At 41.8% G+C, this 23,146-nt stretch overlaps 1 protein-coding gene across 4 annotated transcripts in view; it reads right to left on the bottom strand.

The window, feature by feature from the left end:
• LOC126355184 (venom carboxylesterase-6-like) overlaps nt 1-23,146 on the bottom strand; it is a 345,553-nt gene that overhangs the window by 308,991 nt on the left and 13,416 nt on the right. For all 4 annotated transcript variants that reach the window (XM_050005405.1, XM_050005403.1, XM_050005402.1 and 1 more), the window contains exon 2: nt 5,042-5,173. In XM_050005405.1, the coding sequence (XP_049861362.1) occupies nt 5,042-5,173 (132 nt within the window). The remainder of the gene's footprint in view (nt 1-5,041; nt 5,174-23,146) is intronic.

The following is a 23,146-nucleotide window of genomic DNA, read 5'->3' as shown; positions in this document are numbered from 1 at the left end:
CTTCAATCGTTTATTAGATGACCCGTTTCAGCACTCTGAAGGTGCCATCATCAGATCTGTGAAGGTATAACATAGCAGATTTGAGGTAGGCTTACATGAGTTAATTATATACATTACAATTGTTACAGAACTACATAGCTGAAGCGTGGGTTAACATTTATATGTCCATATTCTTTTATAAATGTTAATCAACGTTTCAGGTATGTGGTTCTGTAATAATTGTAATGTATATAGTTAAATCATGTAAGCCCTCCCACAAACCAGTTATGTTTTACCTTCACCGATCCGATGAGGCACCTTCAGTGTGCTGAAACCGGTCATCTAATAAACTATTGAAGCGATCGTGGCTTTTCAATTATTTTATGTTACAAGTTATTTAGCGTATACGATCTGTAGTGAGCATTAGCGCGATCATAATTATACTAGCTGAATCAGCAAGTATTATGTTTGCATTTGCCATACTCGTTACACCGTTTTTAGATTACTATACCGATCAAACCTGCATGTCCACTCTTTAAATAGTAACACTCTGTTGTTACGCTGCTACGATCTAAACATTACCTATGTTTCATGGCGACCTTATTGTATTTCAGATTACTATTTTGGCAAGTTCTAAGGCTTTCCTCCGCTGTATATTCAAATTTTATAATAATTGTAATGACACACGTCCCACCAACTTTTCTAACGGTAGACTGAGATGTAGCTATGTGTACGGAGGGAAGGTTTTTAATTTGTTGAGCCCGATAGCCTACATATTCAATGATCGATTAATAAGCTCTTTCGAGATGTTGCATCACATTTTGTGTTGTCCTCTAATCTAATGGGTACTGGTAGACGATCCCCACTGTACAGAAGTTGACTGAGAGAAGTTGGGGGATACCCCCTAATATCGTGTAGGACCTCCTTCTGACCGCGTAGTGCAGCACCTCCACGTGGCATGCCGGCCTGTGTGGCCGACCGGTTCTAGGCAATTCAGTCTGGAACCGTGCGACCGCAACGGCCGTAGGTTCGAATCCTGCCTCGGGCATGGATGTGTGTGATGTCCTTAGCTTAGGTAGGTTTAAGTAGTTCTAGGTTCTAGGGGACTGATGACCTCAGATGTTAAATCCCATAGTGCTCAGAGCCATTTGAACCATTTTTTCGATGTGGCATGGAGTCAACAAGTCGTCGGGAGTCCCCTGCAGAGATACTGAGCCACGCTGCCTCTACAGCCGTCCACAGTTTCGTAAGTGCTGCCGGTGCAGGATTTTGTGATCGAACTGACCTCTCGTTTACGCTTCATAAATGTTCGACGGCTTTCATGTCGGGCCCTCTGGGTGGCCAAAACATTATCTCGAATTGTCCAGAATGGTCTTCAAACATGTTGCCAACAACTATGGCCCAGTGACATGCTGCACTGTCATCCATAAAAATTCCGACGTTGTTTGGGAGCGGGAAGTCCATGAATGCCCTCAAATTGTCTCCATGTACCCCAATGTAACTAACCACTTCCAGTCAACAACCGGTTCAGTTGTACCACAGGATCCACACCATGCTGGAACCACCAGCAGCTTGCACATTGTCTACACTCCTGGAAATGGAAGAAAGAACACATTGACACCGGTGTGTCAGACCCACCATACTTGCTCCGGACACTGCGAGAGGGCTGTACAAGCAATGATCACACGCACGGCACAGCGGACACACCAGGAACCGCGGTGTTGGCCGTCGAATGGCGCTAGCTGCGCAGCATTTGTGCACCGCCGCCGTCAGTGTCAGCCAGTTTGCCGTGGCATACGGAGCTCCATCGCAGTCTTTAACACTGGTAGCATGCCGCTACAGCGTGGACGTGAACCGTATGTGCAGTTGACGGACTTTGAGCGAGGGCGTATAGTGGGCATGTGGGAGGCCGGGTGGACGTATCGCCGAATTGCTCAACACATGGGGCGTGAGGTCTCCACAGTACATCGATGTTGTCGCCAGTGGTCGGCGGAAGGTGCACGTGCCCGTCGACCTGGGACCGGACCGCAGCGACGCACGGATGCACGCCAAGACCGTAGGATCCTACGCAGTGCCATAGGGGACCGCACCGCCACTTCCCAGCAAATTAGGGACACTGTTTCTCCTGGGGTATCGGCGAGGACCATTCGCAACCGTCTCCTTGAAGCTGGGTACGGTCCCGCACACCGTTAGGCCGTCTTCCGCTCACGCCCCAACATCGTGCAGCCCACCTCCAGTGGTGTCGCGACAGGCGTGAATGGAGGGACGAATGGAGACGTGTCGTCTTCAGCGATGAGAGTCGCTTCTGCCTTGGTGCCAATGATGGTCGTATGCGTGTTTGGCGCCGTGCAGGTGAGCGCCACAATCAGGACTGCATACGACCGAGGCACACAGGGCCAACACCCGGCATCATGGTGTGGGGAGCGATCTCCTACACTGGCTGTACACCTCTGGTGATCGTCGAGGGGACACTGAATAGTGCACGGTACATCCAAACCGTCATCGAACCCATCGTTCTACCATTCCTAGACCGGTAAGGGAACTTGCTGTTCCAGCAGGACAATGCACGTCCGCATGTATCCCGTGCCACCCAACGTGCTCTAGAAGGTGTACGTCAACTATCCTGGCCAGCAAGATCTCCGGATCTGTCCCCCATTGAGCATGTTTGGGACTGGATGAAGCGTCGTCTCACGCGGTCTGCACGTCCAGCACGAACGCTGGTCCAACTGAGGCGCCAGGCGGAAATGGCATGCCAAGCCGTTCCACAGGACTACATCCAGCATCTCTACGATCGTCTCCATGGGAGAATAGCAGCCTGCATTGCTGCGAAAGGTGGATATACACTGTACTAGTGCCGACATTGTGCATGCTCTGTTGCCTGTGTCTATGTGCCTGTGGTTCTGTCAGTGTGATCATGTGATGTATCTGACCCCAGGAATGTGTCAATAAAGTTTCCCCTTCCTGGGACAATGAATTCACGGTGTTCTTATTTCAATTTCCAGGAGTGTATTTGAAAACTTGGGTACATGGCTTTTCGGATTCTGCGCCACGCTCGGATGCTACCATCAGCTGTTACCAACTGAAACGTGGACTAAGCTGACCAGGACACGGTTTTTCAGTCGTCTACGGTCCAATCTATATTGTCACGAACCCAGGAGGGGCGCTACAGGCGATGACGTAGTGTTAGCAAAGATACTCTCATTGGTCGACTCCTGCCATAGCCCATTAACGCCAAGTTGCGACGCACTGTCCAAACGGATACGTTCGTCTTACGTTCCACAGCGATTTCTGCTGTTATTTCACAGTGTTGCTTGTCTGTTAGCACTGACAATCCTAAGTAAATGAAGCATCTCTCGCTCTTTAAGTTAACGTCTTTGGCCATTGCATTGCTCGCGGTGAGAGGTAATGCCTGAAATTTGGTATTCTCGGCACTCTGTTAACTTTGTGGATCCCGTAATCGTGGATTCTCTAACGATTTTCGAAATGGAAAGACCCATGCTTCTCGCTCCAATTACCATTCCGCGTCCAGAGTCCGTTAATTCCCATCTTGCAGCCAGAAACCTTTTCACATGAATCTGTGGCGTCGATAGTTACGATGCCACAACGTAGGTGCACGCTCTCGTAAATTGGCACTACGAGAGAAAACTACGCCGAGCACAGCGCCCTCTGGCTGACGCTGTGGAGCTCAGCGAATGCCGTCTTGATTTCTGGCCATTTCATCAAGAGCAGACGGCCTGGAAATATCACTTCTTTCTACTACCGAGTGGGCTGGTTTGCTATTGAGACTTTGTATTAGTTACGTTCAGTTAAAGTTTGGACTGCAACGAGTATTTGTTAGTTTTGAGATTATACAGAACAGTCATCCTAGCTTCACAGGCTTCAAACCTACGTGCTCATCCTAGCCAAAGTTATGTATGCATTTGATGTTTAGTTGTGTTTGTGACTCTATTAAAAGTGTTAAAGTTACATGCATTTCCGAAATGCTTCACCTCGTTCTCCTGCTCTTACTCACTTCCTTCACTCTCGGCCTATATTACGGAAGCCGTTTATAGGAGCAGACCCACGAGCCTACTATACAGGCGGGATACAAAAGAATCACCTTACAACGAATGACAGCTCCGCGAAAGCACTGCTGTTTTATACCTTGTGTACGTGACATTACTGCCGTGTATATATGCGCATATCGGTATCTTATGACTTTTCTCACCTTATTGCATTATATTGCTTTAACTTGCAACTCTGCATCACAATATCCCAGTCTGCTTTCGATGTCTCCAGGCTGTCAGTTCACTCTACATAAAAAATACCTTTACTAGTACAGGAGTTTCATATTCTGAAGCGTGCAACGATGTAAGATGTATCGGTGAATGTCGGTAAACAGGTTAATGTCACTGAAATTTAAAAAAAACTTCGGAAAGTCTGTGTCTAAGCAGCATTAGAAATTTCTTCATGCTTTAGAACACATATAATGCTTATATTTTTCATGAACGGACACATCTTTTTCTGTAATATACATGTTGACCAATGCCTATAGTGGTTTGTACTCCAAATCGGTGTGATGAAAACACTTAACAAAAATATGTCGATGGAAGTTTTCATGATGAGATACCGTTGAAATATGTTTCTGAAGAACTGTCACTATCAGAGACCCCTACCTAGACACCTATCTAGCAGTCGTAGTGTCCCCTCTGGTCATTATGACTTCTAGATCATGTTGACAACTAGTGTTAGTATGGAATCCTCCAAACGCTGAAGGCTTTCGGGAGAGATTATGATCCATTTGTTTTTATTTACTGCCATAAACATACAGGCTGGATGTTGCTGCTGAGTCCATTTTCCCAGAGTTTTACTTCATTGAATCGCTTAACTCATTTCTATTCTTTACGACTTATATCTTCAACTCCAAACACGAGAAGCAGTTGATGTAATAAGTGCAAAGCATTGAAATCTATTACCTTGCAAAACTTGAATACTGGTAATGATGTAGAATCGTAACATACATACATATTGTTGACATATCACGTTCTGCTACTATACAAAGTGTGTAGTGAACACAACAAACCTCTGGCGTGAATACGTTAAGGTACAGACAGTCTTCGGATCCCTTCAGTCCATCTAATGACAACTGTGAACACGAAGGCCCAGGAGTTGTGGCATCACGGATGTGTTCCCACGCTGCAGGGGGTTCAGGACTCTGTAAAAAGAGAACAAACGTAAATTGGAGGCGTTATCGTGTAGCACAAATTTACTAACGATCTAATAATCTTTTGAATCTAGTTGAAGGAGTACAAAATATTGACATCTTTCTGGAACATGAATATCGTGGGTTCATTCCTTGTTATCTGCCAAAAACGTTACCTGTACAACCACCAGAAGAGAAACCATATACGAACATCACAGTCATACAGGGATACTACAAAAGATTCAGTCGTTTAAAAAGTACGGTGTTTTCCGAAGTACTGGAATATGCAAGGTGTTTATCTGTTACAACAGGGCAGTGTGCATTCAAAAGGAATTATGGAACTAACCGCCTTCCAAAGAGAGCATGGTGCGTTGGTACCGGCAATTTCGAGACTCTGGTTTTCTCTGAAGACAGAATAGTACCGGTCGACAAAACGTGCCAGAAGCAACAGTGGAGAGGGTGAGGTAAAGTTTCGTATGCAGTCCAAAAAAGTTTTACAGTCCGAGAAAGCGATGAACTTGGAATATCATAGCGTACTGTATCGAAAGACAGATGAAACTACAACCGTTATTTTTCCCGAGAACATGCAACTCTACTGTATGGTTAAATTATGATGGAAACCACTTGGGTAAAATATTCCAGAGATAAACCAGTACTCCATTCGGACCTCCGGGCGGGGACTATTCAGGACAACGTCGTTATCAGGAGAAACAAAACTGACCTTCTACGGATCGTAGAGTGGACAGATCGGTTAATCGGGCGGGAAGGTTAGAATATTTTAAAAGGAACTGAATAGGCTGAAGTTAGACATAGTGGTCATTATCGAAGTTCGATGGCAGGAGGAACAGGACTTCCGCAACGGTGAAGACATTTTAAATACAAAATCAAATAGGGGTAATGCAGGAGTAGGTTTAGTAACGAGTAAGAAAACAGGAGCAAAGGTAAGCTACTATGAACAGCATAGTGAATGCATTATTGTAGATAACACAGATACGAAGCCTACAACCACAACTGTACTTCAAGTTTATACGAAAAGTAGCTCCACAGATGATGAAGAGATTGAACAGATGTGTGATGAGAAAAGATACTATTCAGATTGTTAAAGGAGACGAATATTTAATAGTCATAGGGGACTGGAATTCGATAGTCGAAAAAAGAAAAGAGGGAAAAATTTAGCTAAATATGGACTGGGGGAAAGCAATGAAAGAGGAAGCCGCCTTACAGAATTATGGACAGCGTATAATTTAATCATCGCTAATACTTGATTTAAGAATCATGAAAGACGGTTGTACACGTAGGAGACACTGGAAGGTTTCAGGCTTCTTATATAATGGTAAGACACATATTTCGGAACAAGGTTTTAAATTGTACGACATTTCCAGAGGTAGACGTGGACTCCTATCACAATTTATTGGTTATGAACTATAGATTAAAACTGAAGAAATTGCAAAAAGGTAGGAAATTAAAGAAATAGAACCCGGATAAACTGAAAGAACCAGAGGAGAAAATATAAAAATGCAGTAAATGAAGCAGGCGAAAGGAATACAAACGTTTAAAAAATGAGACTAACAGAACGTGCAAAATGGCTAAGCAGGAATGGCTAGAGGACGAATCCAAGGAGTTAGAAGGATGTATCATTTAGGGAAAGATAAATACCACCTACAGAAAAATTAAAGAGATCTTATAGGAAAAGGGAACGGCCTTCATGAGAAGAATTTGATAGAACACTGAAAGAAGTAAGTCGAAACAAGTTACATTACAACAACTAGTAGCCTAGGGAAAGGCAGCTTCATCAAATGTCTTCCATCTGGTGGGCAGGATGTATGAGACAGGTGATGTGTTAGCAAACTTAAAGAAGAAAATAACTCCAGATCCCAAGATAGCAGGTGCCCACAGGTGTGAATATTATAGAACTCTCAGTTTAATAGGTCATGGTTGCAAAATACTAACACGAAATCCTTACAGGAGAATGGAAAAATTGGTACAAGCTGACCTCGGGGAAGACCACTTTGGACTCTGGAGAAATGTAGTAGCACGCGAGGAAATATTGGCCCTACGACTTCTCTTAGAAGGTAGGTTAAGGAAAGGCAAACCTATGTACATAGCATTTGTAGACTTTGAGAAATCTTTTGACAATGGTGGGTGAAATACTCTCTTTGGAATTCTGAGGGTAGCAGGGGCAAAAGATATGCAGTGAAAAGCTATTTACTTGTCCAGCAACCAGACGGCACTTGTAGGAGTCGAGGGACACGAAAGGAAGGCAATGGTTGAGAAGGAGTGAAACAGTGTTGATGATGATGATGATGTTTGGTTTGTGGGCGCCTAGTTGCGCGGTCATCAGCACCGGTAAAAAGTCATTATTTCACAGTCCAATTTTTTCACAGTAAAATCTAGCCACTGACACGATTTATGAGGATGATGATTAAATGATGAGAACAACTCACGCACAAAGTCCACGGGGAAACAGTGTTATTCAATCTGTCTAGTGAGCTATCAGTGAAGGAAACCAAAGAAAAATCTGGCATAGGAATTCAAGTTCAGGGACAAGAAAAAAAATGTAGAGGTTTTCCGACGACATTGTGGTTCTAGAAAAGCAGTTGAACGGAATAGACAAGGTCTTGAAAGGAGGATATAAGATGAACATCAACAAATGCAAAACGGGGATAATGGAATGTAGTCGAATTAAGTCAGGCGATGTTGGGGAAATTAGATTAGGAAACGACACACACAAAGTAGTAAACAAATTTCGCTATTTGCTCAGCAAAGTAACTGACGATGGGCGACTTAGAGAGGATTTGAAATGTAGGCTTACAATGGCAGGAAAAACGTTTCTGAAGAAGAGAAATTTGTTTATGTCGAGAATGGATTTAAGTATCAGGAAGGCTTTACCGAAAGTATTTGTATGGAGTAAAGCAATGTATGGAAGTGAATTATTGGAGTTGAACAGTTTAAACAAGAAAAGAATAGAAGCTTTTGAAATGTGGTGCAACAGAAGAATGCCGGTGATCGATACTGAACTGGGGAGCAAATAAATTAGTGGCAGAAAAGGTAATGGTTGGTAGGACACAATCGAGGGATCAGCAGTTTAGAACTGAAGGGAAGTGTGTGTGTGTGGGGGGGGGGGGGGGGGGGGTAAAAATAGTAGAGTGAGACCAATAGATGAATACAGTAAGCAGATTCTGACGGATGTAAGTTGCAGTAGTTATTCGGAGATGAAGAGGCTTGCACAGAATGGAGTAGCCTGGATAGCTGCATCAAACCCGTTTGCGGACTGAAGACAACAACAACAAATGTGTGATGGATTTGTATACGGCGGTTTCTATGAAAACTTTAACAGCTGCTGCTTTACATGATTTAAAACGGGAAGATTATGTCCAAAGACTGAAATATTAATATTTTCTACTGCATATTTAACCATCAGCAGTACAAATAAACCTTTAATCTCTACCGGCTTAGGTCTCCCAGACCATCATCACAGGAAGAAAAAGTAAAACATCATATGGAAAAATAATTCAGCATTCTCTTAGATGTTTCGAAAACTCATCAGCGTCACATGATCTTATGTGTAATAGTTATGCATAGTTCCATTGCTTGTGATCGGGTATTATTGTAAGATCAATATGAAGCTATTTGAGATCATGATATATAACAGATGATATATAACTGATCGTAACGTTGGGGACAACTAACAAAGAGAATGATGAATTGCTTTTCCAAGTGACGTTTCCTGGGATGGTGGTCAGAGAGACCGAAACCAATTAATAATAAAGGTTTTTTCCACAAGTGAAAGATAAAAGCGGAATTATTTAAAGATACAGAGTAGTTTCCGGCTCAATATTATGTAAAAATCAACACCTACTTCTTTCAGGCACTGTTTATAATATATATATGTTCTACAGATTTTTTGTTGATATCAGGTAATGCAGCATAATTTCTAAATAAATTAGAAGTATTTTGAATATTTCTGAACCTTCGTAGGGTTATTAAAAAAATTACAAAGAAACTGATGGAATTTTTTTCCAAAATGCTTCCTCTAATTGAGGTACCATTTAATCCAATGCTATACATTGGAAGGAGTCCAAATTTTTACCAGATATGCATGACATGATATCTGAGGTGTTGTTTCTTTGTTGTGGGCCGGCCGCGGTGGTCTCGCGGTTCTAGGCGCGCAGTCCGGAACCGTGCGACTCGTACGGTCGCAGGTTCGAATCCTGCCTCGGGCATGGATGTGTGTGATGTCCTTAGGTTAGTTAGGTTTAAGTAGTTCTAAGTTCTAGGGGACTAATGACCACAGCAGTTGAGTCCCATAGTGCTCAGAGCCATTCGAACCATTCATTCTTTGTTGTGGTCTTCAGTCCTGAGACTGGATTGATGCGGCTGTCCATGTTACTCTATCCTGTACAAGCTTCTTCATTTCCCAGTAGCTACTGCAACCTACATCCTTCTGTATTTCTTTGGTGTATTCATCTCTTGGTCTCCCTCTACGATTTTTACCCTCCACGCTGCCCTCCAACACCAAATTGGTGGTCCCTTGATGCCTCAGAACAAGTTCTACCAACCGATCCCTTCATCTAGTCAAGTTGTGCCACAAACTTCTCGTCTCCCCAATCCTATTCAGTACTTTCTCATTAGTTATGTGATCTACCCATCTAATCTTCAGCATTCTTCTGTAGCACCACATTTCGAAAGCTTCTATTCTCTTCTTGTCCAAACTATCGTCCATATTTCACTCCCATACATGGCTACACTCCATACAAATACCTTAAGAAACGATTTCCTGACACTTAAATCTATACTCGTTGTCAACAAATTTCTCTTCTTCAGAAATGCTTTCCTAGCCATTGCCAGTCTATATTTTATATCCTCTGTACTTCGACCATCATCAGTTATTTTACTCCCCAAATAGCAAAACTCCTTAACTGCTTTAAGTGTCTCATTCCCTAATCTAATTCCATCATCATCACCTGACTTCATTTGACTACATTCCATTAACCTCGTTTTGCTTTTGTTGATGTTCATCTTATACCCACCTTTCAAGACACTGTCAATTCCGTTCAGCTGCTCTTCCAAGTCCTTTGCTGTCTCTGACAGAATTACAATGTCATCGGCGAATCTCAAAGTTTTTATTTCTTCTCCATGGATTTTAATACCTGCTACGAATTTTTCTTTTGATTCCTTCACTGTTTGCTCAATATAGAGATTGAATAACATCGGGGAGAGGCTACAACCCTGTCTCACTCCCTTCCCAACCACTGCTTCCCTTTCATGCCCCTCGACTCTTATAACTGCCATCTGGTTTCTGTACAAATTGTAAATAGCTTTTCGCTCCCTGTATTTTACCCCTGCGACCTTCAGAATTTTGAAGAGAGTATTCCAGTCAACATTGTCAAAAGCTTTCTCTAAATCTACAAATGCTAGAAACGTAGGTTTGCCTTTCCTTAATCTAGCTTCTAAGATAAGTCGTAGGGTCAGTATTGCCTCACGTGTTCCGATATTTCTACGGAATCCAAACTGATCTTCCCCGAGGTCGGCTTCTACCAGTTTTTCCATTCGTCTTTAAAGAATTCGCGTTAGTATTTTGTAGCCGTACTTATTAAACTGATAGTTTGGTAATTTTCACATCTGTCAACACTTGCTTTCTTTGGGATTGGAATTATTATATTCTTCTTAAAGTCTGAGGGTACTTCGCCTGTCTCATACACCTTGCTCACCAGATGGTAGAGTTTTGTCAGGACTTGCTCTCCCAAGGCTGTCAGTACTTCTAATGGAATGTTTTCTACTCCCGGGGCCTTCTTTCGACTCAGGTCTTTCAGTGCTTTGTCAAACTCTTCACGCAGTATCATATCTTCCATTTCATCTTCATCTACATCCTCTTCCATTTCCATAATATTGTCCTCAAGTACATCGGCCTTGTATAGAAGACCCTCTATATACTCCTTCCACCTTTCTGCTTCCCCTTCTTTGCTTAGAACTGTGTTTCCATCTGAGCTCTTGATATTCATACAAGTGGTTCTCTTTTCTCCAAAGGTCTCTTTACTTTTCCTGTAGGCAGTATCTATCTTACCCCTAGTGAGATAAGCCTCAACATCCTTACATTTGTCCTCTAGCCATCCCTGCTTAGTCATTTTGCACTTCCTGTGGATCTCATTTTTGAGACGTTTGTATTCCTTCTTGCCTGCTTCATTTACTGCATTTTTATATTTTCTCCTTTCATCAATGACATTCAATATTTCCTCTGTTACCCAAGGATTTCTACTAGCCCTCGTCTTTTTACCTACTTGATCCTCTGCTGCCTTCACTACTTCATCCCTCAAAGCTACCCAATCTTCTTGTACTGTATTTCTTTCCTACATTCTTGTCAATTGATCCTTTATGCTCTCCCTGAAACTCTGTACAACCTCTGGTTTAGTCAGTTTATCCAGGTCCCATCTCCTGAAATTCCCACTTTTTTGCAGTTTCTTCAGTTTTCATGTACAGTTCATAACCAATAGATTGTGGTCAGAGTCCACATCAGCCCCTGGAAATGTCCTACAATTTAAAACCTGGTTCCTAAACTTCTGTCTTACCATTATATAATCTATCTGATACCTTTTAGTATCTCCAGGGTTCTTCCATGTATACAACCTTCTTTCATGATTCATGAACCAAGTGTTAACTATGATTAAGTTATACTCTCTGCAAAATTCTACCAGGCGGCTTCCCCTTTCATTTCTTAGGCCCAATCCATATTCACCTACTACGTTTCCTTCTCTCCCTTTTCCTACTGACGAATTCCAGTCACCCACGAGTATTAAATTTTCGTCTCCCTTCACTATCTGCATAATTTCTTTTATTTCATCATACATTTCTTCAATTTCTTCATCATCTGTAGAGGTAGTCGGCATATAAACTTGTACTACTGTCGTAAGCGTCGGCTTTGTATCTATCTTGGTCACAATAATGCGTTCACTATGTTGTTTGTAGTAGCTTACCCGTATTCCTATTTTCCTATTCATTATTAAACCTTCTCCTGCATTACCCCTACTTGACTTTGTGTTTATAACCCTGTAGTCACCTGACCAGAAGTCTTGTTCCTCCTGCCACCGAACTTCGCTTATTCCCACTGTATCTAACTTTAACCTATCCATTTTCCTTTTTAAATTTTCTAACCTACCTACTCGATTAAGGGACCTGATATTCCACGCTCCGATCCGTAGAACGCCAGTTTTCTTTCTCCTGATAACGACGTCCTCTTGAGTAGTCCCCGCTCGGAGATCCGAATGGGGGATTATTTTACCTCCGGAATATTTTACCCAAGAGGGCGCCATCATCATTTAACCATACAGTAAAGCTGCATGCCCCCGGGGAAAATTACGGCTGTAGTTTCCCCTTGCTTTCCGCTGTTCGCAGTACCAGCACAGCAAGGCCGTTTTGGTTAATGTTGCAAGGCCAGATCAGTCAATCATCCAGACTGTTGCCCCTGCAACTACTGAAAAGGCTGCTGCCCCTCTTCAGGAACCATACGTTTGTCTGACCTCTCAACAGATACCCCTCCGTTGTGGTTGCATCTACAGTTCGGCTATCTGTATCGCTGAGACACGCAAGCCTCTCCACCAACGTAAGTTCCGTGGTTCATGAGGGGGGGAGGGGGGGGGGATATCTGAGGTACTATCAAAGGTAATATTTTTTAACCTTGTAATATGCATAATAGGTGGAATTAAATAGGTCTGGTAGATATCTGAGGTATTAGACCTATTTAATTCCACCTATTATGCATATTACAAGGTTAAAAAAATATTACACCTTACATTTAATTTTTATAATTTTTTTCCTATTAAAATGTTATTTTTTCTGTTATTTAGTTGATTCTGCAATACAGCTTAGGTTTACTACGCAAGTATGGACTATTGCAAGTTACATAAAAAAAATTAGAGCGATGCTTTATAAGCTTTAGGAAATATATATACCTGAATTCTGAAAAATACAACTTTTGGGAAATAGCGAATTAAGAAATGAGTCCAATTAAAATGTGCCTCAGAACATTCCTGAATTTTAGTCTTCATCCTGCAGCGTTTTTTTCATCTTCAATCTTCATATTGGCATTGCTTTTAGCCCTTCTTGCTTCTTAGGTAACATGACGAGCGAATCTTTCAGCTTCATGCACAGATTGTCCGTCATACGCAAGCAGTTGATCTTCCATATTAGTGACACATTTTATGCCTAAATTTCTCAGGACTTCCAACCTTCCCATCACTCTATCAATGAAACATATCACAGCATCTATTACACCAATTTCTAATGTATTTAGTCCTACAAAAACATTGTTGGGTAATCTTTGCCATATGAAATGGTTGAAACTTGCATTTGTATTCTGAGTGCCCCATGAAGACATTTACTAAACAAAACAGGGTCACTCAGGTCCCTAAAAATTGGTTTTATTTAATTCATAACAGGCATACGATTGTGGTTTCAATTGAACGTCATTCGACAATGAGCAAAGTATCAAAAATGGTTCAAATGGCTCTGAGCACTATGAGACTTAATATCTGAGGTCATCAGTCCCCTATACTTAGAACTACTTAAACCTAACTAGCCTAAGGACTTCACACATGGCCCGCATCTCGCTTCCCACGCCCGGGTTCCTGGGTTCGATTCCCGGCTGGGTCAGGGATTTTCTCTGCCTCGTGATGGCTGGGTGTTGCGTGTTGTCCTTAGGTTAGTTAGGTTTAAGTAGTTCTAAGTTCTAGGGGACTGATGACCATAGATGTTAAGTCCCATAGTGCTCCGAGCCATTTGAACCATTTGAACATCACACACGTCCCTGACCGAGGCAGGATTCGAACTTGCGCCCGTAGCAGCAGCGAGGTTCCGGACTGAAGCGCCTAGAACAGGCTCAATAAGAGAATGCTTATGATGGTATATTTAACCACTTTCTTTTGCTTTTTGGTAACCACACCAAGAATCTGCTCATTTAGGGCAAAGTCTGTGAATAGGGTGGTCATCTGTGGACAACTTATGAAAGTAGGTGGCCATAAAGCTTTTTTCATTGCTGTAGCATCATTTAGAGGTGTAGTTCGTCTAGTGGCCAGTCTATAGTAACTCTGAAGAAGGTCTATTTCAGATTCTATCAATCTACATCGATCAGACAGAGATTTTCCGTCAGATAGCAGATTACCTTTAATTTCTCTACGTAGCTTCCTCAATCTAGCACCCATCCTCTTTTGCACATGTCATCAACACTTTAGTTTTGTTACCAAGGTATCACCATGAACATTGAACTCTACATCTACATCTACATCTCATTAATTTTATTGAAAGCTTTAGAGTCCCCATCGCCTAGGTACTTCGTGTATCTAACGTTATAAACGGGCACCGACCTCAGAAATATTTTTAGAGCTCCAGCACACTCCATACCTCCACTGTAACCATCACAATTCTTAGAACACTGGTGTTCGATATGTCCTTCAGTGCTAACGTGGCAGGTGTGGCAGTACTTAGGTAGGTAGTCAACATCAACAACTTTTCCATTCTCCAGAGAAGTATCACTTATAACAACTTTCAAGGAACGATGTTCTCGACATTGCCATGTGCCATAAAGTGCAACTGCAGTGTCCCTGATTCCACTAACATTTACAGTTTCTTCTACTGCCTGTTTCGTAGAAGCTTTAGACACAACCGTCAAGGCACCTAAAAGTATTTCTATGTACTTGCTGAACCTACTGGGAGGAGGAGGAAGGTCCATCAAACCTTTTCAATTGCAGAAACTAACTTCAAATTCACATCATATGAATTATCCACAATGTTCGAATCCATTTTCTAGGTAAATTTCTTGCAGGATATACACGGAACCACTAATTTTGACGCTAAATCCTTCCTGCTACTTTGTTGTTTAGTTATTTCCAGATAGTCTACACCATCACATTGTTTACATTTCTCTACTTACTTTATCAAAGAATATAAGGCGCCCACATCAGCAACAACAAATCCTCTACAAAGAGCGTCATTGTCAACACAAAAATTGGAATCATCAGGGGGCCTGCCATGTGGGAGTTTCTTCCCCGAAGAACTGATACATAGTTTACTTTCAACAGTGTGGCTTGCTTTGTTTGTGAACTGATTGCCACGGAATTTCCTTTTATTGAATTTCTTGATGCATCTCATAGTTCGTATTTATTGCACACTAAAGGATATGTACTTCCACAAATATATGTAGCACTTGGGCAACAAACATTTAGTAACATGTAAACGAAGTGCTTCAGCGAAACAAAAGTAAATACTAGCAAAGATAATCATATACAGACACAAGAAATCTGCACTGTTACCAACATATACAATGTATCATACGTACAATCGCTGGAAACAGAAATTTCACAGTTCTTTTCGAAATAATACTGGTTTCTGTAACAGAAATAAAAGGGGCTTGGCGGCATACATGACAGTAACTTCAAAATGTCATATATATAGGTCATAGTTCATTTGAAACCCTGTAATGTATATATCAGTGTAACCAGGAAACACTATAGAATTTAATAAAGTTTCATTTTTTCCACTATTTATAAGTACCCTGTATCCTTAAGTCTTCAGTTTTGCATCACAATGCAGGAATCACTTGGAGATTAACATTTCCCATGTGAATTGATTTTCAGAGACGAAGTAACCATCCATTTGTCTGGAAAGACTGATCGCTATTCCGCGTCGGATAGCCGCACGGTTTGAGGGGTCCTGTGACGGTCGAAGGTTCGAGTCCTCCCTCGGGCATGGGTGTGCGTGTTGTCCTTAGCATAGGTTAGTTTAAGTAGTGTGTTAGTCTAGGGACCGACGACCTCAGCATTTGGTCCCATAGGAACCTACCACCACAAACTGATCGCTTCAATCTGAGAGTTTGGGGCATAGAAAATCCTCATAAATTGTAGAGTTCACCGAGGGCTCACTTTTTCAGTGCATTATAATAGACGAGGCTGTATGGGACGTTTTTCAGAAGACTGACGGATATCTCTCTGCTCGATATGTTGTAGTTGCGATTTTCTCCAAAATTCATTGCTGATTCCGATAATTTCATACTCCAACAACAGGAAGCCCCCCTTGATTTGAGTATCGATGTTCGTCGCAACCGAAACGGCGAACTTCCACATCTATGGATTGGGCGTAGTGATGAAAATGATGTAGCTCTCTTTCTTTCACCCATGGTTCTCTGAACTAGTGCCTTGTGACTTTTTCATTCGACGGCACATTAAGGCCGGGGTTTACGTATCCCCAAAACCAAGAACACCGGAACAGCTCAGAGAACGCATTAATGCTGCTGTGACGACCACTGACAGTAGGTTCCCACTTGACTTTATTTTGGAAGTGTGTGGTGTGACAAGAGGTGCTCTTATAGAACATTTCTAGGGTGAAAGATACAAACTTCATGAGGTTACGGTTCTATTCATACAACAGCCACATTTTTACAAGTAACATTTGGAAAATAAACTGCAGAGAAAACGAACGAATAATTTATAGTATCACAGTATTTTAAGTTTGCCCCTTAAAATAAAGTCAAAACACATCTATTAAAAATAATAAAATAATAACCAAGATAAACTTCTAGATTAACAATTTTAGTGTTAGGATAAGTAACCACGCTACAGATAATTTGGTTCAAATGGCTCTGAGCACTATGGGACTTAACATCTGTGGTCATCAGTCCCCTAGAACTTAGAACTACTTAAATCTAGCTAACCTAAGGACATCACACACATCCATTCCCGAGGCAGGATTCGAACCTGCAACCGTAGCAGTCGCGCGGTTCTACAGATAATTTGTAGAATCTGACGTACAGCTATAAAGTGCTTATCCAAGCTTAATCCAGAGTTTACCAGAAATCAGCAACTGGTAAATTTACTGTTACTGCAACGGTAACTTCCTCGTGTGATTTGAACGTGACTGTAAAAATGATATTGTCTCCGTCTTGTGATAATTGACAAACATGACCAAAATAGAACACATGAAATTTAAAATAACGCTCCTATAACAGTACATAAGGCAGTTAACATTTATGAAGATTTAATTGATGTCCATACGTATTTTATTCTGCTGTGTCTGATGGCCTCAAGGCCACATTCTCAAATTATAGAAATGTTTTGTTGAGATAAGTGAATTAATAGACTTTAAAACTGCTCGTACTTTCTGTAGAAGTCGTGACACATTGTCACACATGCTAGAGGAAAGACACAATCAATGCCTTCTCTGCGCGATAGCAATGGAGATACTATCGAAGGCAGGCTGCTGAAGCAGAGTTACTAAACACAGCCTTCCGCCAGAATCCGAGTCAAGAACAGCTGTCTACATGAGTAACGTAGAAGTAGATATACTCGGAGTAGTGAAGCAACTTCAATCACTTAATAAAAGCAATTTTTCTGTTCCCTACTGTATACCAATTAGGTTCCTTTTAGGGTTTTCTGATGCATTAGCTTCATACTTAACAATCATATACAATCGTTCGCTCGACGAAAGATTCGTTCCCAAGGATGGAAAGGTGCACAGGTCACACCAATGTTTAAGAAAGGTAGTAAGAGTACTCTACCAAATTTCAGGCACATATCTTTATCGTCGATATGCAGCAGGATTCTGGAACATATATTGTGTTCGAACATTATGAATCACCTCGAAGAAAACGGTCTATTGACTCACAGTCAACACGGATTTAGAAAACATCGTTCTTGTGAAAAACAACTAGCTCTTTACTCGCATGAAGTGTTGAGTACTATTGACAAGGGATCTTTACTGGCATGAAGTGTTGAGTGCTACTGACAAGGGATATCAAATTGTTTCTGTACTTATGGCTTTCCGGAGGCTTTTGACACTGTACCACACAAGCGGCTTCTAGTGAAATTGAGTGCTTATGGAATGTTGGCTCAGTTATGTGACTGGGTTAGTAATTTCCTGTAAGATAGTTCACAATTCTTAGTAACTGACAGGAAGTAATCGGGTGAAACAGAAATGATTTATGGCGTTCCCCAAGGTAGTGTTATAAGTCCTATGCTGTTCCTTATCTGTATTAATTATTTTGGACTCAATCTGAGCAGCCGTCTAAGGCTGTTCGCAGAGTCAAGTGGCTCTGAGCACTAAGGGACTTAACTGCTAAGGTCATCAGTCATCTAGAACTTATAACTACTTTAACCTAACTAACCTAAGAACATCTCACACATCCATACCCGAGGCAGGATTCGAACCTGCGACCGTAGCGGTCGCGTGTTTCCAGACTGAAGCGCCTAGAACAGGTCGGCCACCACGGCTGGCTCTTCGCAGATGATGCTGTCGTTTATCGACTAGTAAATTCATCAGAAGTTCAAAACAAATTGCAACACGATTTAGAAAAGATATCTGTACGGTTCAAAAATTGGCAATCGACCCTAAATAACGAAAAGTGTGAGGTCATTCATATGAGTGCTAAAACGAATCCGTTAAACTTCGCTTACACGATAAATCAGGCAAATCTAAAGGCCATAAATTCAACTAAATACCTAGGACTTACAACTGGTTTTGCTAAGACGCTTTGTAATTGTCAACTTTAATTTGAAATACCTCTTTGTCACTTTGTGAGGGATCCCAACTTCTTCAATTTTTCACGAGGGGTCGGCGGTGTTACTATTGATTTGGCAGTGTTAGTTGCAGAGGGTTGCCGGATGCCCTTCCTGCCGCCACCCTGAACCCCCCGGGACAGAATTAGAGTACCCCAGCCGTCTGTGCCTAGTGAAAGCCTAGGAATAGTGCGTACGTTTTCAAATGCCTGTGAGTTGTGTAACTGAGGTGGAACGTGGGGACAGCCTGGTATTCACCTAGCAGGATGGGGAAAACCGCCTAAAAACCACACTGGCCGGCAAACCGGTCTTCGTCGTTAATCAACTGGGCGGTTTCGATCTGGGGCCAGTGCGTCTACCAAAGTACAGGAAGCGGCGCATTAGCGCTCTCGGCTACCCTGGTGGGGGTATCCCAACTTCTTCCATGTCCCTTATTCTTATTTCCTCAACCCGTTTTGTGGTCGTATAGTTTTAAATTTAGTATGTCAGTCTGCACTCACTCATTCTGAACTAATGCCCATAAAATTTCAGCCATGTCTTGTGTGAACTTCTCTGCGTGCTATATAGATCTTCGTTTATACTCTTCTTCTCTGTACCACACATTCTTTTTTTCGGTCTGAGCGTCGTCCTCTAAATTTCTTCTCTGGTTCATCTATTTCTCCTTTCTTAATCAGTAGCACATGTTCTGAACCGTGAAGTGCTTCTGGCATAGAAACCATTATGTAGTGCCTAACTGTTCTTTTCTTGTATATATTCTGCATTAACCAGCATGCTAGATCAGTCTTTCTTTGGTTCTTTTAGACACCTCAAAGATCTAGGCTTTGCCTGTCACAAATGATTACAGAGGAGGAGAGATCGAGGAGCAGCACCTTGTTAAGAAATCTTGGTTCACCTGTAATGTAATGGGGGCTCTAACCAGGATTACGGCAAAGACGTCAATGTAAGTAAAAGCACAAAATATTCTCATCAATTTGGTGCAAGTGGCATAAGAGTGGGTTGAGAAAGGATTTTCAAATAATTGGGTGCCTAACTATAAGAGGAAAAGGGTTCCTGAACTTATAAGCTAAGTTGTATTTCCGAAATCAAGATACTCTGCTTCCCCGACTAGTTCAACAATTGGCATTTATTCACGCAATACTACATTATGTTTTCAATACACGCTTTGTCTAAATAAACCGTTGGTCATTTTAATTTTGATACCTAGGTTTTCGTAACAATCTGACGTATTTTCTTTTTCTTTCACATTATGTTACCTCGTTAGTAAATATTACTCATTTATTTTGGCACTTTAAAAACAATTCACAGACAAAACAATTTCCTTACATGGGGGGAGGGAGGGATGGTACATGTGTCAGGGATGGTGATCAGAGAACGGACTGAAACCTGATGCAGCTTAAGATGCCAGCTATCTCATTCTGATGCCATTCGCCATGGTGGGCCTTCGTGATTATCCTCAGAAACCGATCAATGTTAATTTCCCTATTATTCATTGAAACAGAGGCGATGCTGATATTGGTGAAGTAGCTAAGTATATCAGGTATCACATGACTGTGCTTGAGAACTCTGGTTCAGTGCTAGTTGCATGACAGTTTTACAGTCGAATTAAAAATTGTCTCGGCTCTAACTTATTCTTTTATGAACAGCGCATTTCGCCTTCATAGGGCGTCTTCAGATCATCTTCAGATTTTAAGAATATTTTAAGATGCCCCAGGTTTTGTTAGTAAAGGAATAAACAGTAACCGAGACTATTTTTAATTCAAATACTCTATATAAAGTTGCTGTACCAGGCAGCCAGATGGCCTCATAGAGTGGAAGTGACAGTTTGGTTTCTGTTCGCAAGAGATATAAAATTTACACCCAGCGACAGCAATGGTTTCTGTTCGCAACACTTTAGAAAGTCGAAGAGCACTGAACATTCACTTGAACAGTGCACTAAAAAATTGGCACAAATGTGATATACCGCAGCCGAGGGCAGATTGGGGGGGGAGGAGACACATCAGCCTATACACCGCCCATTTATACCTTGTGTACGCGATACTAGCACTGTATTCAGGGTGTTACAAATAGGTACGGCCAAAGTTTCAGGAAACATTCCTCACACACAAATAAAGAAAAGATGCTATGTGGATATGTGTCCGGAAACGCTTAATTTCCATGTTACAGCTCATTTTAGTTTCGTCAGTATTAACTGTACTTCCTCAATTTAGCGCCAGTTGGCCCAAATGTAGGAAGGTAATGCCGACTTCGGTGCTTGTGTTGACATGCGACTCATTGTTTGGGCAGGAATTGTTGGTGATGTCTTGATTGGGCCCCATGTCCTTCCACCTACGCTCAATGGAGCACGTTATCATAATTTCATACGGGATAGTCTACCTGTGCTGATAGAACATGTGCCTTTTCAAGTACGACACAACATGTGGTTCATGCACGATGGAGCTCCTGCACATTTCAGTCGAAGTGTTCGTACGCTTCTCAACAACAGATTCGGTGACCGATGGAGTGGTAGAGGCGGACCAATTCCATGGCCTCCACGCTCTCCTGACCTCAACCCTCTTGACTTTCATTTATGGGGGCATTTGAAAGCTCTTGTCTACGCAACCCCCGTACCAAATGTAGAGACTCTTCGTGCTCGTATTGTGGACGGCTGTGATACAATACGCCATTCTCCAGGACTACATCAGCGCATCAGGGATTCCATGCGACGGAGGGTGGATGCAAGTATCCCCGGTAACGGAGGATATTTTGAACATTTCCTGTAACAAAGTGTTTGAAGTCACGCTGGTACGTTCTGTCGCTGTGTGTTTCCATTCCACGATTAATGTGATTTGAAGAGAAGTAATAAAATGAGCTCTAACATGGAAAGTAAGCGTTTCCGGACACATGTCCACATAACATATTTTCTTTCTTTGTGTGTGAGCAATGTTTCCTGAAAGTTTGGCCGTACCTTTTTGTTACACCCTGTATAAGGATCAAAATAAGGGAGAGACCGCTCAAACTTTTAGGAGCTGGTTTATGCGTGAAAAATTGAAGTGTGGAAAGCCAATTTTGTATAATGTTAATGACAGGTTTTCTCATAAATCTTATGCTAACTAAATGCTACTGTTGCAAAATGTTCATACTGAACATTTCATATTACCCGTGTTTCTATGATGACTATTATACAAAAAGCTATAAGTCATAAAAATATACACGCTCATATTAAATCATGCATGTAGTTCCTGGACATGTATTCACTAGTTTCCATACTTCGGCTTGCCGCTTTCTGGCGTTCTTTCACCCACAGTTGTCACGTTGCATACATCACTTGCACTTTCCGTTTTGTGATCAACACATTTTGATCAATATATGTCGATCATAAAATGGAAAGTGCAACTGATATAAGAGGTGTGACAACTGTGGGTGAAAGAACACCAGAAAGCGGCCAGCTGGATCGTGGAAACTAAGAAAACGTCTCCAGGAGCCACACAAATGAGTTAACAGTGCTGGAAATCGCTTCTGATGATGTTTCCCAAGTAGGAGAAGCGAAAATCGTATGGCAATAAACGAACTGTCTTCAACTAGTTGCATAGACGGAACATACCTCCACGAACGCGAGGAGATCTTTCCTTTCAGTTTCTAACTTTCTCCTAAGAATGCCAGAAGGCCCTGTGACTCCCATCCACATACAGAAAGATCGTAAATTACCTACTCTGCTCAAAGTGCTAGAAATATGTACATCGCTGTCTGGTATACTTTGCTGTGTCTGTTTGAAAATTAACAATGAATGGACGTACTGCACATTCATCTGTCTACATTCGCAATGGCACTCACAAACTAGAGGAGGAGAGGTTTAGCGTTGATACAGAAATTAGAGAGCACGCTGCGGCGTCATTGGTTGGTTTTGAAATTACCGTGAAATTCCTAAAATTGCGTTATTTGTTACAGTACATCGACGGTGTCTTTTTCCATCCTATCCGTTCACTGGTACACTGTTGATTACCACCTAATCACTGACTGAGATCACTTGTTTGAGATGGAGAAAGTCTTGGAGAAGAGGCAATATCTTGCAAGGATGACAGACACCAAAACAGTGATCGCGCACATGAGTGCAGTATGAGGAATCAATCGAAATGGAACACTGAGCCATCGGATCTTCTGGCACTGTGAAAGATGAGTTTAAATGTAGAGGCCATCAGTTCGGAAAATTTGCACAACGCCGCAAAACTCTTCCAGTTTCCATATGTTGTAACTGTCTTTTATATAAAATCACCCAGTGTGTGTGTTGTGGTCTATGAGAAACATGTTTTATACCGTGCGGCGTCTAGTTTACAGTGAGAGTCAATGGATCGAAATGTGTTAATTTCAGTTTAGGTTCTGACACAGACCTCGAAGTCGTGGAGGAAAAAACAAAATGTATGGCAGTGTACAAAGCATGTTACAGTAGAAAAAAGCAATGTATCAAACAACA

The sequence above is a fragment of the Schistocerca gregaria genome, chromosome 3, assembly GCF_023897955.1.
Source record: "Schistocerca gregaria isolate iqSchGreg1 chromosome 3, iqSchGreg1.2, whole genome shotgun sequence".
Classification (NCBI taxonomy): domain Eukaryota; kingdom Metazoa; phylum Arthropoda; class Insecta; order Orthoptera; family Acrididae; genus Schistocerca; species Schistocerca gregaria.
This window is presented reverse-complemented; position numbering and strand designations above follow the sequence as displayed.